This window comes from Benincasa hispida, chromosome 10, assembly GCF_009727055.1.
Source record: "Benincasa hispida cultivar B227 chromosome 10, ASM972705v1, whole genome shotgun sequence".
Classification (NCBI taxonomy): Eukaryota; Viridiplantae; Streptophyta; class Magnoliopsida; order Cucurbitales; family Cucurbitaceae; genus Benincasa; species Benincasa hispida.
The window spans coordinates 33427055-33447489 of NC_052358.1; the positions used below are offsets into that span (position 1 = coordinate 33427055).

The 20435-nt window shown below is 33.2% G+C and overlaps 1 protein-coding gene across 2 annotated transcripts in view; it reads right to left on the reverse strand.

Annotated features, from left to right (window-relative positions):
- Window positions 1-851: 851 nt before the first annotated feature.
- Window positions 852-20435, reverse strand: part of LOC120087625 (cellulose synthase-like protein H1) — a 29258-nt gene continuing 9674 nt past the window's right edge. For both annotated transcript variants that reach the window (XM_039044461.1, XM_039044460.1), the window contains 5 exons: window positions 19064-19279; window positions 3238-3355; window positions 2961-3148; window positions 2072-2422; window positions 852-1501 (listed from right to left, as the gene is read on the reverse strand). In XM_039044461.1, the coding sequence (XP_038900389.1) occupies window positions 968-1501; window positions 2072-2422; window positions 2961-3148; window positions 3238-3355; window positions 19064-19279 (1407 nt within the window). In that variant the 3' untranslated portion in view covers window positions 852-967. The remainder of the gene's footprint in view (window positions 1502-2071; window positions 2423-2960; window positions 3149-3237; window positions 3356-19063; window positions 19280-20435) is intronic.

A 20435-nucleotide genomic window follows, 5' to 3' on the forward strand; every position in this document is an offset into this window, starting at 1 on the left:
ATAGTCGGACTATAAAAAAAAGGTTTCATTGGAGGATTAGTGGTACATAAGGAAAAAAGGTAATTATAGGGGTAAAATGGACATTTGATCCAACTGTATTTACGAACAACTCGTGAAGGATCGACTTGTTCATATTGATTATATCCATGGACACCACTTGTCTTATAGTGCATAAGAGTTTAACTATGGATCTATAGTGGTTTGCCCTATAGTTAATGAAAGAAGGCCAATTAATTAATGAGTTTTGTTAATTAATCGTGAAATATCATTGGACCTTATAATTTTAGGTCCATAAGGTCCCGTTGTTGGCTCACCACGGATGAACAAAGATCAAATATGTTCAAAGAAAATTTGAAACGTTCAAATTTTATGAGGAAAAGTATTCATTGTGTTGGATACAATTAAGACACGTGTTGGATACAATTAAGACATGTTTTATTATAAAGTTTATTTAAATGAGTTCCAATTATAACTATATAATATAGAGAATAGTAGTAATTAAGGAGATAGAAGTAACTATTGGGGTAAAACGGACTTTTGACCTAGTTGCAATTATGAACAACGCATAAAGGATCGACTTATTAACGCATTGTCATCTATTTAGTCCAATGTAAATATGAATACTAATAATTAATATCCATAACTTAGTTTAAAGTAAAAATAACTTAATTATTAATCTAAATAAATTCTATAATCTTAATGAGTTGTAGAAATATATGTTGATATCGAAGTTTTATCAATATATCTATAAAATTGAGATTTCGATATCAATATCGACATTGTTATTTTAATCCTTAATAGAAGAGAGTTACCTCATTTAAAAGAGGTCACAATCAATAAAATAAATAGACTTAGACAAACATTGAACATATATAAATGTATATTCGATCAAGAATTTAAAAGTTTAAATAATCTATCGGCCGAAACACATATCATTCAACTTATTACAAAATTGAAAACTCTTAAGTTAAATCATGGTTGTTGTTTGGCATAAAAGCACAAACAACAACGCAAAGGCACCTGATTTGTATATGGTAGAGAAAGGAAGTCCATAAGATCTTCCTTTACCAAACATAAACATTCCTTTTAAAAATGGCCAAAAGCATAAAACTAACCATACACTACAAATCACCTCAAGCACTGAGCTTCCTGATCTCTTGGGCGGCCTTATGAAGCTCATAAGTAAAGCAATAAGTTGGAGTAACAAAATGGTCGTCCCCGGCACAAACATTGGAGACTCATCGAATGTGAAATGTCCCAAATCAGCCTCACAACCTGTCTCTTTCTTTGTTACTTCGAATACAGTTTCTCTTACACCCAAAAGTTTTAGAACCACATTCCACACTCCAAATAACCATGCACACATTGTGTTTACTCTTCCCATTCTTTGGTTATTCCACCAAGCTCTTATTGATTGACCTGTTTCTTTGTATTGTAACAACTGTTGAGAGTTATAAATGATGAAGAGAGAAATTGGGATCAAGATTGCTCTCTCTTCCACCTGCATATATGCAATCGCAACATATAACTAAATCAACCAAATACTTTAACCCTCCTAATTTATGGGTGGAAGGTTTTTAGAAAAAACGATATTATAAGAGATTTACTTACATGTCAACGGATGATGAAAAAATCTCACAATCTTTATTGAACATATGGGTTACTCTTGTAATTGTTAATTAGTTTTACGTGGACCCATGTTTAACTTATGTAATAAAATCATCATCCGACCATTCTGCTTTCAATATCTATGAATTAATATATTCCATATATATTATTAAGCTCTCGTTTGATAACTATTTATGCCACGTTTAATAATCTTTTGGATTTTTGTTTTAGAAATGTAAAAATTAAGCATATAACCACTACTTTCACGATAAGTTTATGGGTTTTGTTATCTATACTTTCAACTAATGTTTTAAAAAATATAATGGTTTGTACTTCATGTTTCAAGAAACCATGACACATAATGGTTTGTAAAAAGTGAGTAAAAATTAAGAGTTTACTCACTTTCTACTTCATGTTTCAAGAAACCATGGCACATAGAAAGATAATAATGGTTTGTACTTACAGTAGGGAAGAAAGAGGAGTCAGTGATGAGACAATAGGGTGGAAGTAATGCATAAGAAAGCTCTGGAATGGAACGAAGGCCCCAAGTGAGAATCCACAAGTAGGCTGCACATTGCTTCCATTGGAGTTTCCCAAAGAGAGTAGCAAAAATAGGGCAATGTTTGCTGAATAAAACTTGGAGTAAGCCAGAGGCCCATCGCTTCTGTTGAGTTAATGAAGCAACAAGTTGTGAAGGCGCACATCCTAAGAATGCTGGAGGATCTAATGCAATGTAAATTGATCTCCACCCTCTCTTTTGAATCACTAAGCCTGTTAGTACATCTTCAGTTGTAGATCCATACATCCACCCTATCTGAGATTCAATCAAACACACATTTTTAATTTGTAATTTGAATACAAATAGTAGGATCCATCACTCGATAATTTTTACCTAAAACCTCATTTTCTAATCATTTATTTAGCATTATTCAATTTGTAATTTGAATACAAAAGGTTATTTCATTTTTATTGTTTTATTTTCTACTCTCTGAAAGTATGTTTTCAACTTTGTTATTGTTTTTTAAATTTTACTAAAAAAAAATTTCAAATACTTATTCAAAAAATGTTGATCTCATTAAAAACATGGATAATCGTTTTAAATGGTAAAATTGCTGAAAATTATTTTCAGGTATAACAAAATGTCATTATCTATCTGTGATAGATCGCATAGACATTTATAAGTAGACGCTAGGCCACGATATACTTCTATCAATATCTATCGTAGTCTATCATTAATAAATAGTGATATTTTATCATATTCATAAATAAATACATTTATTTTCTTTTATTTGAAAATAACCTGAAAAGATTTATTCAAACATAACCATAATAATAGGGAGTCAAAAAGAAACCTTGGAACCCCAAGTAGTGCCGATCTCATAGCCACATGAAGCCACTTGGTTGGCAGCTTCAAGATTATTGCTCAAAGGGCCTTTTGGAAGATGGCCACATGTGGTTTCTTCAAAAGCATAAATTGCTGACTTTCCAAAAGTTTTTGAATATCCAAATGATTTCATTATTTCTTGTTCCGAAGCTTTTCCTACAAGAGGATTAAAAACAATATTTTTTTCATAAGATTGAATTAAGATTAACATTATATAAATTAAAACTGAACTATGCAAAAGTTACCGTCCATAAAATGTGTAGTGTGGTGAGGAAATTGGCCATATATGACTTTTCGTCTATGGAAACACCCAGTCCCGCAGTAGAATGGTCCTTGAAGTCCCATGATCCCACGTGCGAAGTACTACAAAATATATACTACACACATTATTACTCCAGCTAATTTGAATATAGCTAAATTGGTTCAAGTATATATTCTTAACCAACAAGTCAAAGTTTGTTCTAATCTCCTATCCCACATGTTATTAAACTAAAAATTAATATATAGAAACTAACAGAAAGGGTGGTGTAACTTGATATATTTATGAAAGTTCGAAGTTTAATTTAATACAATTTAAGTTTATTATTTAAATTGATATAATAAATGATTAAAGGGTGTAAATTGAAAATGTCTTCAAATAATATAAAGGATAAATTATTAGTTTACTAATTTAGTGAATAATTGGATATAAAGTACGAGTTTCACTTTTCCAAAGTTGATGAGTTCAATCCTAACCACTTGTCATGATTTTTGAAATCGAATACAAAAAAAGATTAATAAATAATAAGAAAAATAATGGTGAAAACTGGAGATTCAAACTCTCCTTCAGAGTTGTAATAATTGTCTTAATGTGAAAACTGTTTTTTCTTTCTCCAAATTAAATTGTTTTGTCAATAATTTTGAGAAGACATTTTGGTAGAATTCCAAGCGTACATGTATTTATCAAATGAATTTCTTCGTATGAATTCAAATTAATTTAAATTAATTGTTGTTTAAGTTTGTATTTTGTAGTTTTTTTTAGGTTCCATTTTGGTAATTAATTTAGTTTTTTGTTTTTGATTTTTGAAAAATAAGTCTATTTCCTCTTCATTTCCTATATTGATCTTCATTATTCTTAAGTACAAGAGTTTAATTCTTAGCAAAATCTCAAAAAATTTTAAAACTATTTTTTTTAAGTTTTCAAAATATGGTTGGACTTTTGAAATCTTTCATAGGAAGTATATAACAAATCAATAAATTTAGAGGTGAGAGAGGTGTTTTTATGTTTAAAATTTTCAAAAATTAAAAACAGAAAAATTAAGGTCTCGTTTGGTAACCATTTCATTTTTTATTTTTGGTTTTTTAAAATTAAGTCTATTTGCATCCTCATTTCTTACAATGATTTGAATCTTTCTTAAGTAGAAGGGTTGATTATTAGCCAAATTCTAAAAATAAAAACAAAATTTTAAAAGCCACTTTTTTTTTCAAATTTTGGCTTGGTTTTTAAACCATTGATAAAAAGTGATAAAAAGTAGATAACAAAATATAAAATATGGACGTAGAAGTAGAGTGTATAGGCTTAATTTTCAAAAACAAAAATAAAAAACTAAATAAATACAAAACGAGGTCTAAATAGTTACCAAACGAAGCTTTAGTTATTTACACATTGGGTATTAGTTAGCTCAATTTTTTTTTTTCCTTCCAAGTATAACATCTCGATTTCTGTTCCACTAAGCTCATTCTTACTATTAGTTCGCTCAATTGAGCTTCTTAGAGTTTGAATTATAACTGTGATATACTAGATATTCTATTCAAATAAAAAGTGACCGGGAGACTAATTTAATTTTGTAGTATAAATCTTTATTAGTTCATTGTTTAAATTTAGTATTTATTCTTACCCTTGTTTGAACTAAAAAATGTATAAATCAATGTCTATATTTTTGTAAGCAACCATATTCAATGGTATAAAACTTGGTACTCGTTGTCGGGTTTCGACAAATAATAAAATGGGCCCAATTTCTTTAGACTCAATAAGGCTCTTTTTTACCACTTGGTGCAATTCGTGTAACAGCCGAAGAAGTAGTTTGTTTCTTTTTTATTGTTCTTTCACCATTGTTCTCGCAGGTGAGATCTCTCCTTACATTTGTGTTCCATCTTTACTTGATGAATGGTATTCTTATCTACTATTTTTGATGTTCCAGATGACTATGATCTTCTCATTCACAATCACAAATTACTCAGATTTAACGGTAAAAAACAATTCAAGAGTCAAAGGAGGTAGTATGCTGAGGCATAAAATTTTTCTGTCGTTTACCAAATGGTAGCTCAATCGTATAGACGAAGCTTCAAGAACTAAACGATAGTTCAATTATGTAAACGATAGGATAAAGTACTAGACGATTGTGTAGACGATAGTTGAGTGGAGCTAGACGATTGTGTAGATGACAATTGAAGAGCTAAACGATCATATAGATGATTGGACTCGAAGCTAAACAATTGAGTACACGATGCGATAGGAACTACACGATCGTATAAACGATACTTTACTAAATGTTAAACGACCGTAGAGTTAAAAAGAAAGGATACAGGAGTTTAAGTGGTTCGGCCAAAGGCCTACGTCAACTATGCAAATCGGGAGGTCTCTTTTATTACTTCTTCAAAGTTATTACAGAACGAATGCCTTGCTCTCTCGTTTTCTTATTCTCTCTTACATTCATCTTACATTCGTTTTCTTTTTATATGCAGGCGCTATAGTCAACGATGAAGCTCTGGTGGTTACAACACAGAACAGAAAGATGTCAACAACAGTTCAACTACCTGTAACGATGTTTTTCTTGTTTTCGAGTCTTTCTTTAACAATCTCCACCTTTGTAAGCATCTAGAGTACCTTTCCTTCTTTGCTTGTTGAGCTGACTTGAGCTAACCTTTTTCAGGTAACTTGAACCCGAGAAGGCCAAGCATCGACCAAACTTGTTTAATAGAACAGTTTCGGTTAGCATATCAGCTGAATTTTCTGAGGTATGAATTTTCACTACCTCGACTTCCCCTTTCTCAATCTCTTGTTTGATGAAATGATATTTAATATCAATGTGCTTGATTCTGTTGTGAAACAGTTGGTTTTTTTAGATAAGTGGATTGTGCTCTAGTTATCACAATAGATTCTGACCTTTGTTTGTGTTATGTTGAAATCGTTTAGTAAACCTTTTCAGCCATAAACCTTCCTTCACAGCCTTAGATAGTGCGATGAACTCAGCCTCTGTTGTGGAAAGAGCCACAACAGGTTGTAAACTAGCTTTCCAGCTTATCAAATTGTTCCCCCATAGGAAAGCATAGCCTGATAGAGAACGTCTTCTATCTAAATCCCCTGCATAATCTGCATCTACATAACCATAATCTTCCTCATTGGATGGCTCATTCTATCTATATAGGACTCTGGCATCATTGGATGAACATAGATACCTAAGTATCCATTTGACTGCCTCCCAATGTCTTTTACTAGGGTTTTCCATGTACCTACTGACCATACTTGTTCCATAGGACAGGTCTGGTCTGGTAGAAGTCATAAGGTACATCAGTGACCTCACTGCTTGGGAATAGGGAACAACCTTCATATGGTTTAAATTCTTTTCATTTGTACCTTTTGGACTATTTGCTGCTGAAAGCTTGAAATGAGGTGCAAGAGGAGTGCCAACCGATTTAACACTCTCCATTTTAAACCTCTGCAGTATCTTAGAATAATATTCAGACTGACTAACTTGCAATATGCCCTATTTTCCATCTCTTTCAATCTCAATGCTTAGGATCCTTCTTTACTCCCCTAGGTCTTTCATATCAAACTCTCTCTTAAGAAGAATTTTAACTTGCCTCAATTCTTCTTTGGAACTTTTGACCAACTCTTGACCAACAACATGTAATCTACATAAAGAAGTAGATAGACCGGTTCCTTGAAGCTACTAGTGTTTGTGTAGACACACCAATCATATGAGCTTCTCTTGAACCCCATCTTGGTGATCACTTTATCAAACCTCCCATATCAACATCTCGGTGACTGCTTGAGGCCATATATAAACTTATTCAACAAACACACCAAGTCTTCTTCTCCCCTTTTCACATAACCTTGAGGTTGCCTCATATAAGTTTTCTCATTCAACAACCCATGTAGAAAGGCTATCTTTACATCCAATTGATCTAGCTCCAAGTCCTTTTGTACAACTAAGGAAAGTAGTAGCCTAATGGATGTATGCTTCACTATTGGAGAAAACACCTCAGTGTAGTTAATAACTTCGTTTTTAGTGAACCCCTTAGCAACTAACATTGCCTTGAACCTAGATTTTTGCACACCTGGAATCTTTTGTTTAAATTTTTAAATCCACTTACATGAGATAGGTTTGTACTCTTTAGGCAAAGGTACTAGTCTCTAAGTGTCATTTTGGTTGAGGGACTTTAATTCATCATTCATTACCTCAATCCACTGTCTAACATCCAGGTTGTTTGTTTCTTCTTCAAAGCTGGTAGGTTCATTGTTACTCAAAGAAATGGCAGCACTTAATGCTACACTAGCAAAATCAGACTCTTGATATCTTGTCGGTGGAATAATAGTTCTTCTAGGTCTGTCTCTTGCTAATGAATAATTGTGTAAGTCTCCATGTGTCTCAACTTGTTCACTTAACACATGCTTACTGGTTTCAGCAGTTTCATCACCTTCTAACTCTAGATTTTGAGAGGAAGTAGAAGCTCCATGATCATTTTGAGGCTCCACCTTAAATCTTGTACTACTTGTCTTTGTCATTAAAGTAGATGGTTGCTCAGACATCATAAACATCTCATTCTGTCTGAAATCCACATCTCTACTATTCACACATCTCTGTTCAACTGGATGTCACAACCTATAACCCTTTATTCTCGGTGTAAAACCTAAAAACATGCATTTTACAGCCCTAGGTTTCAACTTTCCTTGGCTTTGATGCACATAGCCTACACATCCAAACACTTTCAAGTGTTCCAGCTTAGGTGGCTACCCTATCCACCTCTCTTCAGGAGTTTTCAGCTCTATGGATTGATGTGGGCACCTATTAAGAGTGTATATCGTGTAGGAAACAGCTTCAATGCAATTTTTTTCAGGCAATAAGGCATTGGATAGCTAACATCTTACTCTTTCCAGCACTGTTCTATTCAATCTTTCAGCTACTCCATTTTGTTGAGGTGTGTACCTCGTTGTTCTATGCCTTACTATGTCATGCTCCCTACAAAACAAGTTGAACTTCTCTCCACAAAACTCTAAACCGTTAACAATTCTCAAATGTTTAATTTGTTTAGAGGTATGCTTTTCAATCAAGATCTTCCATTCTATGAATCTACTAAACACTTCATCATTGGATTTTAAAAATTAAACCCAACTCTTCCTTGAGTAATCATCTACGAATGAAAGAAAGTACCTTGCTCCACTTAGAGATGGAGAGTGAGCTGGCCCCCACAAGTCTGAATGCACATAATCTAGAATTTTCTTTGAAGTGTGTTATCCTTTAGGGAACCCTTGCCTTGTTGCTTTGCTTAATATGCAGAGTTCACCAAATTTTAGGTCATCTCCAACACCCCTTGGAAGAATCCCCTATTTAGAGAGCACTTGCAGCCCTCTCACACTGATATGGGAAAGCCTTTTGTGCTGTAACTCATCTTTTATGGGTTCTTCTTTAGTTGCCAACAAGGTCAAGTGTGCTATTTGCACATATTCGATGAAATATAATCCATTCACCTTGGTTGCCACAAAAACTACCTTAGAGTCTTTAATTATTTCAAAGGTGCCTCTCACACCCCTATACTCACAAGCAATAGCATTGAACATCCCCAAAGATAGGAGATTTCTCTTCAAAGTAGGAACATGTCTCACGTTCCTAATCAATTTCACTAAACCATCATGCATTTTCAAGGACATAGATCCTATTCCAACAGCTCTGCAGGTGTTATTGTTTCCTATATAGATTAGCCCACCATCCCACTTCTTGTAGGTGCAAAACCATCCCTTAGATGGTGTCATATGGACTGAACATCCAGAATCTAACATCCAATCCCGTCTCCATAGTATTATGGTCTCCATCTTCTTCAGTAGTAGCCAATGCATCTGAATAGACAAGGTAATTCTCCCCTACAGTAGCCTCGGTCTGTTTTCCACCCTTGTTCTATTGGTTCAACATCCTTTTCAAGGCATAACAGTCCTTTTTCATGCGGCCCATTTTGTGACAATAACACTTTATCTTGGACTTATCTCCTCCGTTCTGTTTCCCCTTCATGTTGTTCTTGTTCTTCCCCTTTGAAAACAAGCCTTCATCTCCTTGTTGATCCTTCTTACTCATTTGTAACTCAAGTTCTCTGACTCTCACAGCTGATATGATTACTTCTGTGGTTATTCTTTCTCTACCGTACTTTATGGTTACCTTGACATCTTTGAAAGATTTTCGCAGAGAGTTTAGTAATATGGACGCCTCATTCTCTTCCCCAATGTTGTCTCTTATTGATCTGAATGTAGAAGACATCTCTTGAACTCATTCAGATTATCCGTGAAGGACTTTGCTACATCAATCTTGAAGGTGAAGAATCTTTCACTCAAGAAAGTTTTGTTGGGCAGGTCTTTGTTGAGATATATCTCATTCAGTTTGTTCCAGAGGGCATAGGCAGTAGGTTGGTCTACAATTTACCTCAAAACACTGTTTGTGACATTCAAGACAATGGTTACATACGCCTTTACCTCAATTGTCTCTTTCTCTGCCTTAGTGAGTGTTTCAGGGTACTTTGCAGGGTTTGTAATGGCCAGTAGAGCCTTTTGTTGTCCTAAGACTGCTTTAATCTTCGCTTTTCATAGTTCAAAGTATGTCTTACCATCAAACTTCTCAATTTTATATCTGGTAGTTGCCATTCTTGATCTTCAAGATTGACTATTCTGAATCAAAGTATGCAAGAATTCAAATCTTGGATCTGTCTTGAACTGTTCACTGAGCTCTGATACCACTTGTTGTCCTAGATGACTAGATCTTCTCGTTCACAATCACAAATTACTCAGATTTAACGCTAAAAAACAATTCAAGAGTTAGGGGAGGTAGTATGCTAAGGCATGAAATTCTTTTGTCGTTTACCAAATGGCAGCTCAATCGTATAAACGAAGCTCCAAGAACTAAACGATAGATTATGTAAATGATAGGATGAAGCACTAGACGATCGTGTAGACGATAGTTTCCTGGTGCTAGGCGATTGTGTAGACGAGAGCTAAAGAGTTAAACGATCGTATAGGCGATTAGACTCGGAGCTAAACGATCGAGTACACGATGCGATAGGAACTACACGATCGTGTAAACGATAATAGTAAATGCTAAACGATTGTAGAGTTAGAAAGAAAAGACACAGGAGTTTAAGTGGTTCGGCCAAAGGCCTACGTCTACTGTACAAATCGAGAAGGTTTCTTTTATTACTTCTTCTTTAAAGTTATTACAGAACGAATGTCTTGCTCTCTTGTTTTCTTAGTCTCTCTTACATTCATTTCACGTTCGTTTTCCTTTTATATGCAGTCGCTATAGTCAACGATGAAGCTCTAGTGGTTACAACACATAACAGAAAGATGTCGACAACAATTCAATTGGTTGCAATGTTGTTCTTCTTGTTTTCGAGTCTTTCTGTAATAGTTTTGCTGATAGTTGTTGTATCATCAAGTTACGACTAAAGTATTTATATAGTGGATGTTTTTGGGAGCCGTCACATAATTTTTTACTTACTTTAAGGGGTTTTCTATGTAAATCTTGACGTTGCTATTTTTCTCTCCTTTGTGCTTGTGATTTAATTGACTTTATATTTATTTGCTACATATTAAAATCCCAACAAGCAGTATCAGAGCTTGAACCTAGCGAGAAATTTGCAAGCCAACAAAGTTTGTGCTGATGTTGTTGACTTGGTTAATTTTAGTGTGTAGCCATGGGTGTTAACCTGAGCTGAATGGTTAGCTTGAATGAAGCAAAATGGCAAATATGGAAAGGAAAAATGGAGGACTTTCTCTATTGCAAAGAGTATCATGCAAGGGAGAGTCAACTAAGAGAAATATGTTTGATGAAAATTGGGAACTCTTAAATAGGCAAGTTGTTGGTTATACCTCAATGGGTTGATGATAGTGTATATTATTACATTACTAAAGAGACAAAACCATACTCCTTATGGATAGAGTTGAAAGACTTGTTTGAAAGAAACAATGCAGGCAATAAAGCTTTCCTGATATGAAATCTCGTAAATTTGAAATATAAAAAACGGACTCCAATTGTAGAACATTTGAATGAAATGTAAAGTATCTTGGATCAGATATCAAATATACAAATGAACTTGGAAGATTAATTTTAAGCATTATTATTCTTCAGTTCATTACCAAACAGCAATGAGATATTGTTGGTCTCTTTGAGTAATTGCTCATCCTGTGGAAAGTTTACTGTGAGTATTGTCAAGACTCAAAAGTAGTCTTCTCAATGAAGAGGTGATTATAAGGAAAATGACGAAGCCTTCAACAAGTGAGTCAGAAGCTCTATCACAGAAAATTGGGGGAGAAGCCAAAGTCGCAATAGAAGTTAAAATAATAGAAAGAGATCTAGGAGTACATCGAACAAATATATACAATGTTTCCATTGCAAGAAGATATGTCATAGACAGATCCATTGTCGAAGATAAAAATGAGAACAAAAAAAGGAAAAGAATGAAAAGAAAAATTAAAAAAATGATGTACTAGTAGCCATACATGATATATAGGTTGTTTGTGATGAAAGTGTAGTTAACGTCACATGCTAGGATACAGATTGGATAGTTGATAATGGTGTTGCAATTCATGTTACCTCTAAGCATAAGCTCTTCTCATCCTATAAATCAGGTGACCTTAGAACAGTGAAGATAGGAAACTATGGTACATAAAAAACCATAGGCAATGGAGATGTGTATCTTGAGACCAATAATAGTTGTTACTTACTTCTAAAAATTGCTCGACATGTTCCAGATATGTAGATCAATCTTGTTTACACAGGACAACTTGACGATGATGGCTATCATAGTTACTTTGGTGATAACCAGTGGAAACTCACTAGAAGCTCAATAGTAGTAGCAAGAGGAAATAAAAATTTCACAATATATGTGACGAATGCTAAGATCGCGAAGAGCCTTGTAGCTATTGTTGAAAATGAGTTGCGCATGGAGCTACAACATACATTAATTGGTCATATGAGTTAGAGATTATTAGACATTCTTGCAAAGAAGAGTCTCAAACCTCGAGTGGGCATGACTCTTAAATCATGTCTACGCTATCTAGTGAGAAAACAGCATAGAGTATCATTCAAGCCAATGCACGAAGAAGTTTCAATGTATTGGATATGTGCACACTGATGGTTATGGCCTTATAAGTGAAAAATCACTAGGTGGTTCTTCGTATTTTGTCACATTCATCTACAATCACTCTAGAAAAAAATGCGTGTATACGCTAAAATTCAAAGACTAGGTGATAGCACCTTAAATGTGCTATTATAGTACCTTAAATGTGTTATCTTACTTAACTTAACTCGAATTGGTTGTGTAGTTTAAAGTGCTTAATCTACGATTTTGTAGGTATCAAGCATCGACGAGGTAGATTTGGGCATTTGGACAAAAATTGTTCTCAAGTGGAGCATTTGAAGACAAACCGGAGCGTCTAGGCCAAAATGGATCAAAACTACGATTCTACCCCTGAAGCCACTACGGGGCTGCACGATGCTAGTGGACAGCGTTGAAGATAGTAGCCTCATTAGGCAACACCGCTATGATTCCATACAATTTTGGGAAGTTCTCTTTGTGGAAGCACACTTCATCGAACTATGATGCAACCTTTGACATCGTAGCCTTGTCTCTTTTATGGAAAAATTCAAGCTTGGAAAGAAGATGATAACTCTTAAAAAGAGCTATAATTCCTAGCTTAATTCAAGTTCATTTGTAGATTTTTAATATTAATTATCCTATTTGTAGGTATCGAGCAATCAAGAGGTAGAACCAAGTGTTTGGAGCCAAACAAGATTAATTTGACGCAATTTGGAGGTAATTTGAGCATCGAAGCCTCAAAGGAGTAAAAATGATCAAACAGCCCCTCACATGAGCATCACAATCCTCATCATGCCTAAGCCTGACGCTATCCCAATGCTGAAAGGCAGTAGCTGAATATACAAGGCAACGTTGCAACCGCTACGAACTCTTAATGCGATTCCAGCCTTCTGCGCGTGTGCCTCTTGCACAAGCCAGAACCGCACCATCCATCCAATGCTCGAGGGCCAACTGTGTAGCAACATTGCAATGCTATTGACTGCTTTCTTTGTATACCTCTCTTCGCTTTTAGATCAAATAATGTTGGATTTTATGGAGATTGAAGGGAAGACTAGATTTTTTTTCTTCCTCTCTATCTTTTCAACATCATTAAGTAGGTTTTGTTCATTTTATTTTGGATTATAAGCTTGGAATGAATTGTCTCTTCGATTTTTTTATGAATTCTTGAGATGTTTTCTATCTAATTCTTGGATTAAGGATGCTTTGCTTATTTCTTGAGTTGTCTAATCTAACTAGTGTTTTGCAATCTGAATTTATATATTCTTTAAATCCTCTTTAGTTTTTAAAAACATGTTTGTGTTGATGACTTTTCACTTATAAGCATGATAAGCTATGATTCTTAGTTTTGTCACAATCTTGCATCAATATGTTGTTTTAATGTATTTTTGCATATGAATGTCTAGCTAAGGTCACCAAAGTAGTATTAGCTAATTGTAAATTTGATCGTTATTCCTAAGATGCATGAATTTCTATGTTGGAAGATAAAATTTGTTAATTCAATATGACTATCCTGACAACTAATCGACACAATTGAATCCTAAATTTTAATGCATGTGTTTTTAGTTCTATATGGCCGCTATCAAACCCAATAGAATTTAGAAGCATGTAAATTAGTTAGAGTATTAACTTTTCGACTATAATCAATAATTATGATGCTTTCTTGGCTAGATTCTTGCTAGTTATCTGCCACTATAGAGACTAGTTCAGTCGAATCAAGTGAGTAGTTGTGCATGCATAATTTGATTGCATAATTAATTGGTATAAAACGATGATAGAAAGTGTATTGAATATCTATCTTGATTTTAGAACTAAATAAACCAATCCCTGTTTACATTTATCCCTTACAATTTAATTTATTGCTTGTTTTTCCATTATATCAAACAAACCAAAACTCTATTTTTACTACTTTCCATAGTCAAATTTAGCTTAAGAGAGATTTAATTCTTGGCCTCTCTGTGGTTCGACTTGTACTACCTAATAGTATAAGTAGTGGTTCAATGATTTATAAGTATTCTTTTGATCAGGTCTGGGATTTATTAATGACGTAAAATCCTAGCCTAACAGAACACGACTCTGCAACACCATGCATAGCCACACAATGCTCTTGGTTATTTATAAACACATCCATATGCATTAGGTCAAGCATCTACCCATCCAACACCCAATCCATTCGGCCTCTAGCCAACTAGCTTCCACTCTTTTTTCTCTATATTTTCACACTTTTGTGATGTATCTTAGTCTCTAAACCTTATCCATTCAATATCTCAATGTTTAATGGTTAAGAAGTACTTTCCAGCTTAGGTTGAAGATGAAATCCATTGTAATATGTTCTCAGGACTTGTATTTACATTATTATCCTTCAAGTACTTGTGATTCTTGATTGTATTTTAATCTCAATATCTTATATGTTTGGATTGACAACCCTTTCAATGTCTTGCTAGAGATTTATAATCGGTATGTGGCATATAACATTGCATGAATTTCTGAGTATCACAAATCAAAGCTCTTGTATGTAAATTGTTTGGTTACTCATAGTGACCCTTTTACAACACTGGATGAATAGTTAAGTTCAAGAATAAAATCAATTAGACTATTTAAGCATTACTTAGTAACTAACTGTCTTAATTTTTGCTAAATCTTAATGCATGTGTTGATTGCTTTTGAGATGCATTACACTCTTGATTGATTGACACATGGTTTAGTTAAGCATATTGATTAATATCATAGGGCGATTGTTGCCGCATTATTGAACAAGTAGGTTAAGTACTTGCATGAACTTGATGATTATATCTACAGTCCAATGAACAACTTCATATATGGGTGGATCCGAATACCTAAGCTAGATCTTCTCTCATTTAACTTACTCCTCTACTTTTCTTGGCTTTAGTTTCAATGCTATTTATTTTTTTATCATTTACTTTTATCTTGGAAATTAAAAGCAGTCATAACCTGATATATGGCATGAAATGCATGTTTTAGGCTAATATTTCTATACTTTTACATACGAAAAATTAATGAACATTTACATATGTTTTCACCCATATTTGGTCTTAAATTGATCAAATGATCTTATAAGGGTGCTATTTGTCTCAAAAGTTTATTTCTATTGATTTTAGCTGAATTTATGAACTTTTGAAGGTAGTTTTGATTGATTTGATGAAATTTATTCAATGCACCTGCATTGCCTGAAGTCACTATGGCTGCATCAAGAAACCTTAATTTTCTAGATTTTCACCCAGTCGTCGGAGGTTATTGTTTTCTTGTCCCAATCTTTTTTTCAACCCCGAAATTGCATGATAAAAGTGTTTAGCATGATTTCTGGCCTTCCTCAACCAATTTGGAGCCTATAAAAGGAGGAGAATACTTTCATTTCGATTATCAACTCTCCATCTATGCACCACCTACGTCACTTACGGTTCTTCCACAAAGTTAGTCATCCTTGGACAATTTCTTACAATCCTAATCAGCAACTTCGTAAAAAAAAGTTCCTCTAAAGGTTGAGCAATCTAGGTTGTTCTAATCCCGTGACAACGTGTGGTAATAAAGGGCTTATCCTTGAAAAAGGAGAGTCACCCTAGAGAAAGATTATGAGAGTGAGAAATTTCCATAAGGCATCATCAAAGTATATTTCCAGCATTTCTTTGTTTACTTGTCTACACTTTTTTATTTTCTTTCTTTTCTCTTGCATTGAACATCATCATGTAGTTATGACTTTTGATCTAATAAATTTCATTTATTTATCTTTAACCATGGCTAAATTCTCTAAGGAGTTCAACAATGTGGATACCCTAGGGTCTTATGGCTTGAGGCCTACACTTCATATCGACTTGACTTATGCATTTCCTTTATAGAAGTTAAAGATAAAAATTTTAAGTTAAACTTGCCACTTAATTTGACAATCTAGTAGAGTCTTAATGCTGAGAAGGTTGGGATATAAATGGATGTCACAAAGGTATATGGGACAAAGTGCCTAGAAATAAGTGATCACGTTGTCTTAGAAATAAAGGACACCATAAGATAAAGAAATTGTATGTAGATTAATATAAGATACTACTAACCATAGAAGAACGATTCAACAATATCTATTGACCACCGTCAGTAACTACTGCTGCCACATATCAGGAACGAACTTCGATGACCACTTTCATACGACCTACGTCGATTACCAACTCTGGGCTTCGAAATTTCGTGCAACCAACTCCGATGAAAAATTCTAGCCTCTAGTAACCACCTCCAATGACAACTCTGGCACCACTTTCGTGCGACCAACCCTTACGACCAATTCCAAACTCCAACAACCAGCTCCAACGAAAACTCCGACGACCAATTCTAACGACTACCTTTGCAAGACCAACTTTGATGACTAATTCTAGGACCCGTCAATCACCTCCGATGACAACTCCAGCACAGACCAACTCCGACGACCAATTCAAGGCTCCGACAACCACCTCCGACAACTCCAGCAACTAACTTCAATGACCACCTTCGTTCGACCAACTTTTACGACTGATTTCAAGCTCCCGCAACCACTTCCAATAATAAAGTCATGTGACCAACTTTGGCGACACCCTTCATGCGACTAACTCCAAGCTTCGACAACCATCTATAATTACAAACTCTGGTGAAAATCACCTTCGATGATCAACTTCGACGACCACCTTCGCATGACCAACTTCGATGACTAATTCTGAGCTCCAGCAACCACTTCCGATGACCAAGTCCAACACTAGCTTTGTGTGACCAACTTGGGGCTCCGACAACAACCTTCGACTACAAACTTCAATAAAAATCAGTTTCAATAATCAACTTAAACAACCACCTTCGACTCAAATGTTTGTGTGACTAACTTGGAGCTCCGACAATCACCTCGACTACAAATTGTCTCATTGTTGGGCATGTTTATATATATATATATATACCCTATTATTTTTGAAATAAACCCTATCCTATTTATTATGCACATTCAACTCATATATTCTATGACTGTTAAAGTATGTTGTAGAGTTGTTGACTATATAAATAATAGTATTTTGTTTACTTTAAGTGCAATATTTATATGTAGAAAACTGTAAAATATATATTTTCTAGTTGAGTTCGCATATCTCATTAGTGTTAAGAATTTGTAAAAGTTTGTAGGTAGTTGAATGGTGGAACAAGAACTTATGAAAAAAAACAAACAAAAACAAAAGAAAAAACAAAAGAGAATCAACAAATAAAAAAAACCCATAAAATGGAGATTTATTTTCCAAAACATTTTCTAGTAAGAATTAGTGAAAAATGAAGATTTGTTCTCTGATGACCCTCCAAATTAGGAGGAATTGAAAGTGGAATTGATAAAGAAACGTGGTGAGATTAAATTCACTGTAGATGATAGGGGATATTTGATTAAGAAAAATTCATAAAAGAGGAAAAAAAATAGAGTAACAAGATGAAGAAAGGAAGAAGAAGAAGAAGATAAAGATGAAATTGATGGAAAAAAATTAGAATTAATAATTTCTCTTTGGTTCCTATTTTATTTAACCATATTCGTGCAAGAAATGTAGTTGGTTAATTATTATTCATTACCTAAAAAAAAATAAAAGAAAGATAGTCAAACTTTATAAAAATAAAAGAAAAAAATTTTAATCCATATTTTATTCAAATAAAGATGGGTGGAATTATTGAATAAAAAAAATCAAAACAAAAATAATAATCATAAAAGCAGATTATGAAGAGTTTAAAAAACTACATCAAATACTCATAACGTATGAACCCAACTTTATAGACATATAAACTCTACAAGTATATGAACTCCATATATCACATCTTAACTTCGCGCCCCAAACAACCCTTATGAATTTTTCATTTACATGTTACCGTTGTTATCTTTCTCTCGTTTGTACTTGTGATTTATTTGACTTTATATCTATTCGCTACATATTAAAATCCCAACACTTTTGGGTACAACTAACTTTTGTAGCCGAGTCACATAGCTCATTCTTGTAGAGTCCTTTTACTCCTCAAAATGGGTTACCCAAAATGCATTCCTCATCCCAGTCCTGTGGGGATTTTTAATCTCCATCCCCGCCCCATTCCCCGTTTTGGGGAGTCAGGGTCGAGATCAGAGAATCTTTGCGAGGAAAATCCTTGCTTTATTTTATTATTTTTATTATTTAAAATTAACTAAATTTAATATTTATATTGAAATTATAAATTTTATGTAGGAAATTAGTATTATTGTCACATATAGTTGTTTAAATTAAATGCTACATGTTTTTTTTATTATAAACTAATAAAAATTAAATTTATTATTTTAGATTTTTAAAATTAAAAAAGAAAAAAAACTGAAACATATTGTTTCAATAATATATTGTTTTATTATTATTAGTAGTAGTAGTAGTATATATACATATATAAACAATTAAAAAAATCAAGACGGGGACGGGAATCAGGTTCGAGGTCGAAGATCCCCTCTCCATCCTCGCCTGATTCCTGATTGGGAACCCAATTTAAATCCCTGATTTGACCTTGTCCTCAATCAAATCGGAAATTTCTTGTCCCAATTGGGTCGGATCTCCAAGGAATTTGGTTCGAGATCCATCCTGGCGAAGAATTTTAGTCATCCCTATGCTCTAGGGGTAGCCTAGTATACAACCAAATTCTTTTAAATTATACATCTTGTTTTAACTATCGAATTGCAAAATATGAAGAAAGATTACATGTACATGAATAAAGAAATTTTCAAAAAATTACCTCGAATATGACCACCAATTGATTTCCATATCGGTCGTCCTCAGGCCCATCATAAAAGCATTGGGGAGATTGAATATATCCAATATCTTCCAAATCATCTTTAGGGGTGCAAAATACACTCATTGCATGTAAAACAACTTGGGGATTATTGACAAACATGTCACAGTCCACATTTAATATGTATGGCGCATTTGTCAATAATCCCGACACTCTTGTCTACAACATCAATTCGTACAAACATTATTATATATCTTTTTAAGGGAAATATCAATCTATACCTAAATTTTAGGATTTATATCAATTTAAACTCTAAATTATTAATTGCATCAATTTAAATTCTCATCAAACTCATGTAAATGTATCAATTTACATCTTCTACTTCATTTTGTTTGGAAAAACCTGTATGAAACTTATAATTGTATCAGTTTTTTAACGAAATTAATTGTATCAATTAAAGTTTTACGTATATGTTCATAAATGATTCAATTTAAACACTTAGTCATATTTCTTTTAATAATCATCTTACATTTATTTTAATCATTTATCTTGTAGAACCAACTTGAAGAAGTCTACACATGTTTGAGAATCAATGTATGAATGATTTTGAAAGGTAATCATAATGAAATGTCTTAATTAATTTGTTTATGAAATTTTAATGCTTGTGTGGTTGACAATTCAGATCATGTTTTATGTTTTCAAATTCACTAAGTTGAGCAAATTTTCGAAAATTGATTTCAAATTCCATGATTCAAATAGTGCAAATTCTGAAAACAAGATTTTTAGTTTTTCTGTTTACCCAAATTTTGAATTCAAAATTAAAAATGCTGAATTATATTAGAAAAGATATAAACAAGAACAAATATAATATTTCATGTTATAAACTCAATTATTTTAGTGAAATTAAAATATGTATTATATAATATAGGGGTTTTTTTAAATATAGAAAAATAAACTAAAATATTTACAAAATATAGCAAAATTAGAACCATCAATGATAGACGTTGATAGACACTGATAAACTTTTATCAGTGTCTCTATCAGTGTCTATCAACATCTATCATTGATAGTTCTAAAATTTTGTTATATCTTGTAAATATTTTCAACAGTTTTACCATTTGAAATAATTTTCCTATAATATATTATTATATGATATAACAAAATATTGTTATATAAAAATTTTAACATAAAACAAGTGCATAAATTGGATATTTTATATTCAAGTTAATATTTAGTAAGTAACTATAATGAGTTTTATGGTTTATTAATATATTATCAAATACATTCAAAAAAAAAATTAATTGAAATTTAATTTATGAATTTTTAACCAAATATAACTCCGTTTTCTTTGAATTCATTGTTTCTAAAATTTTGT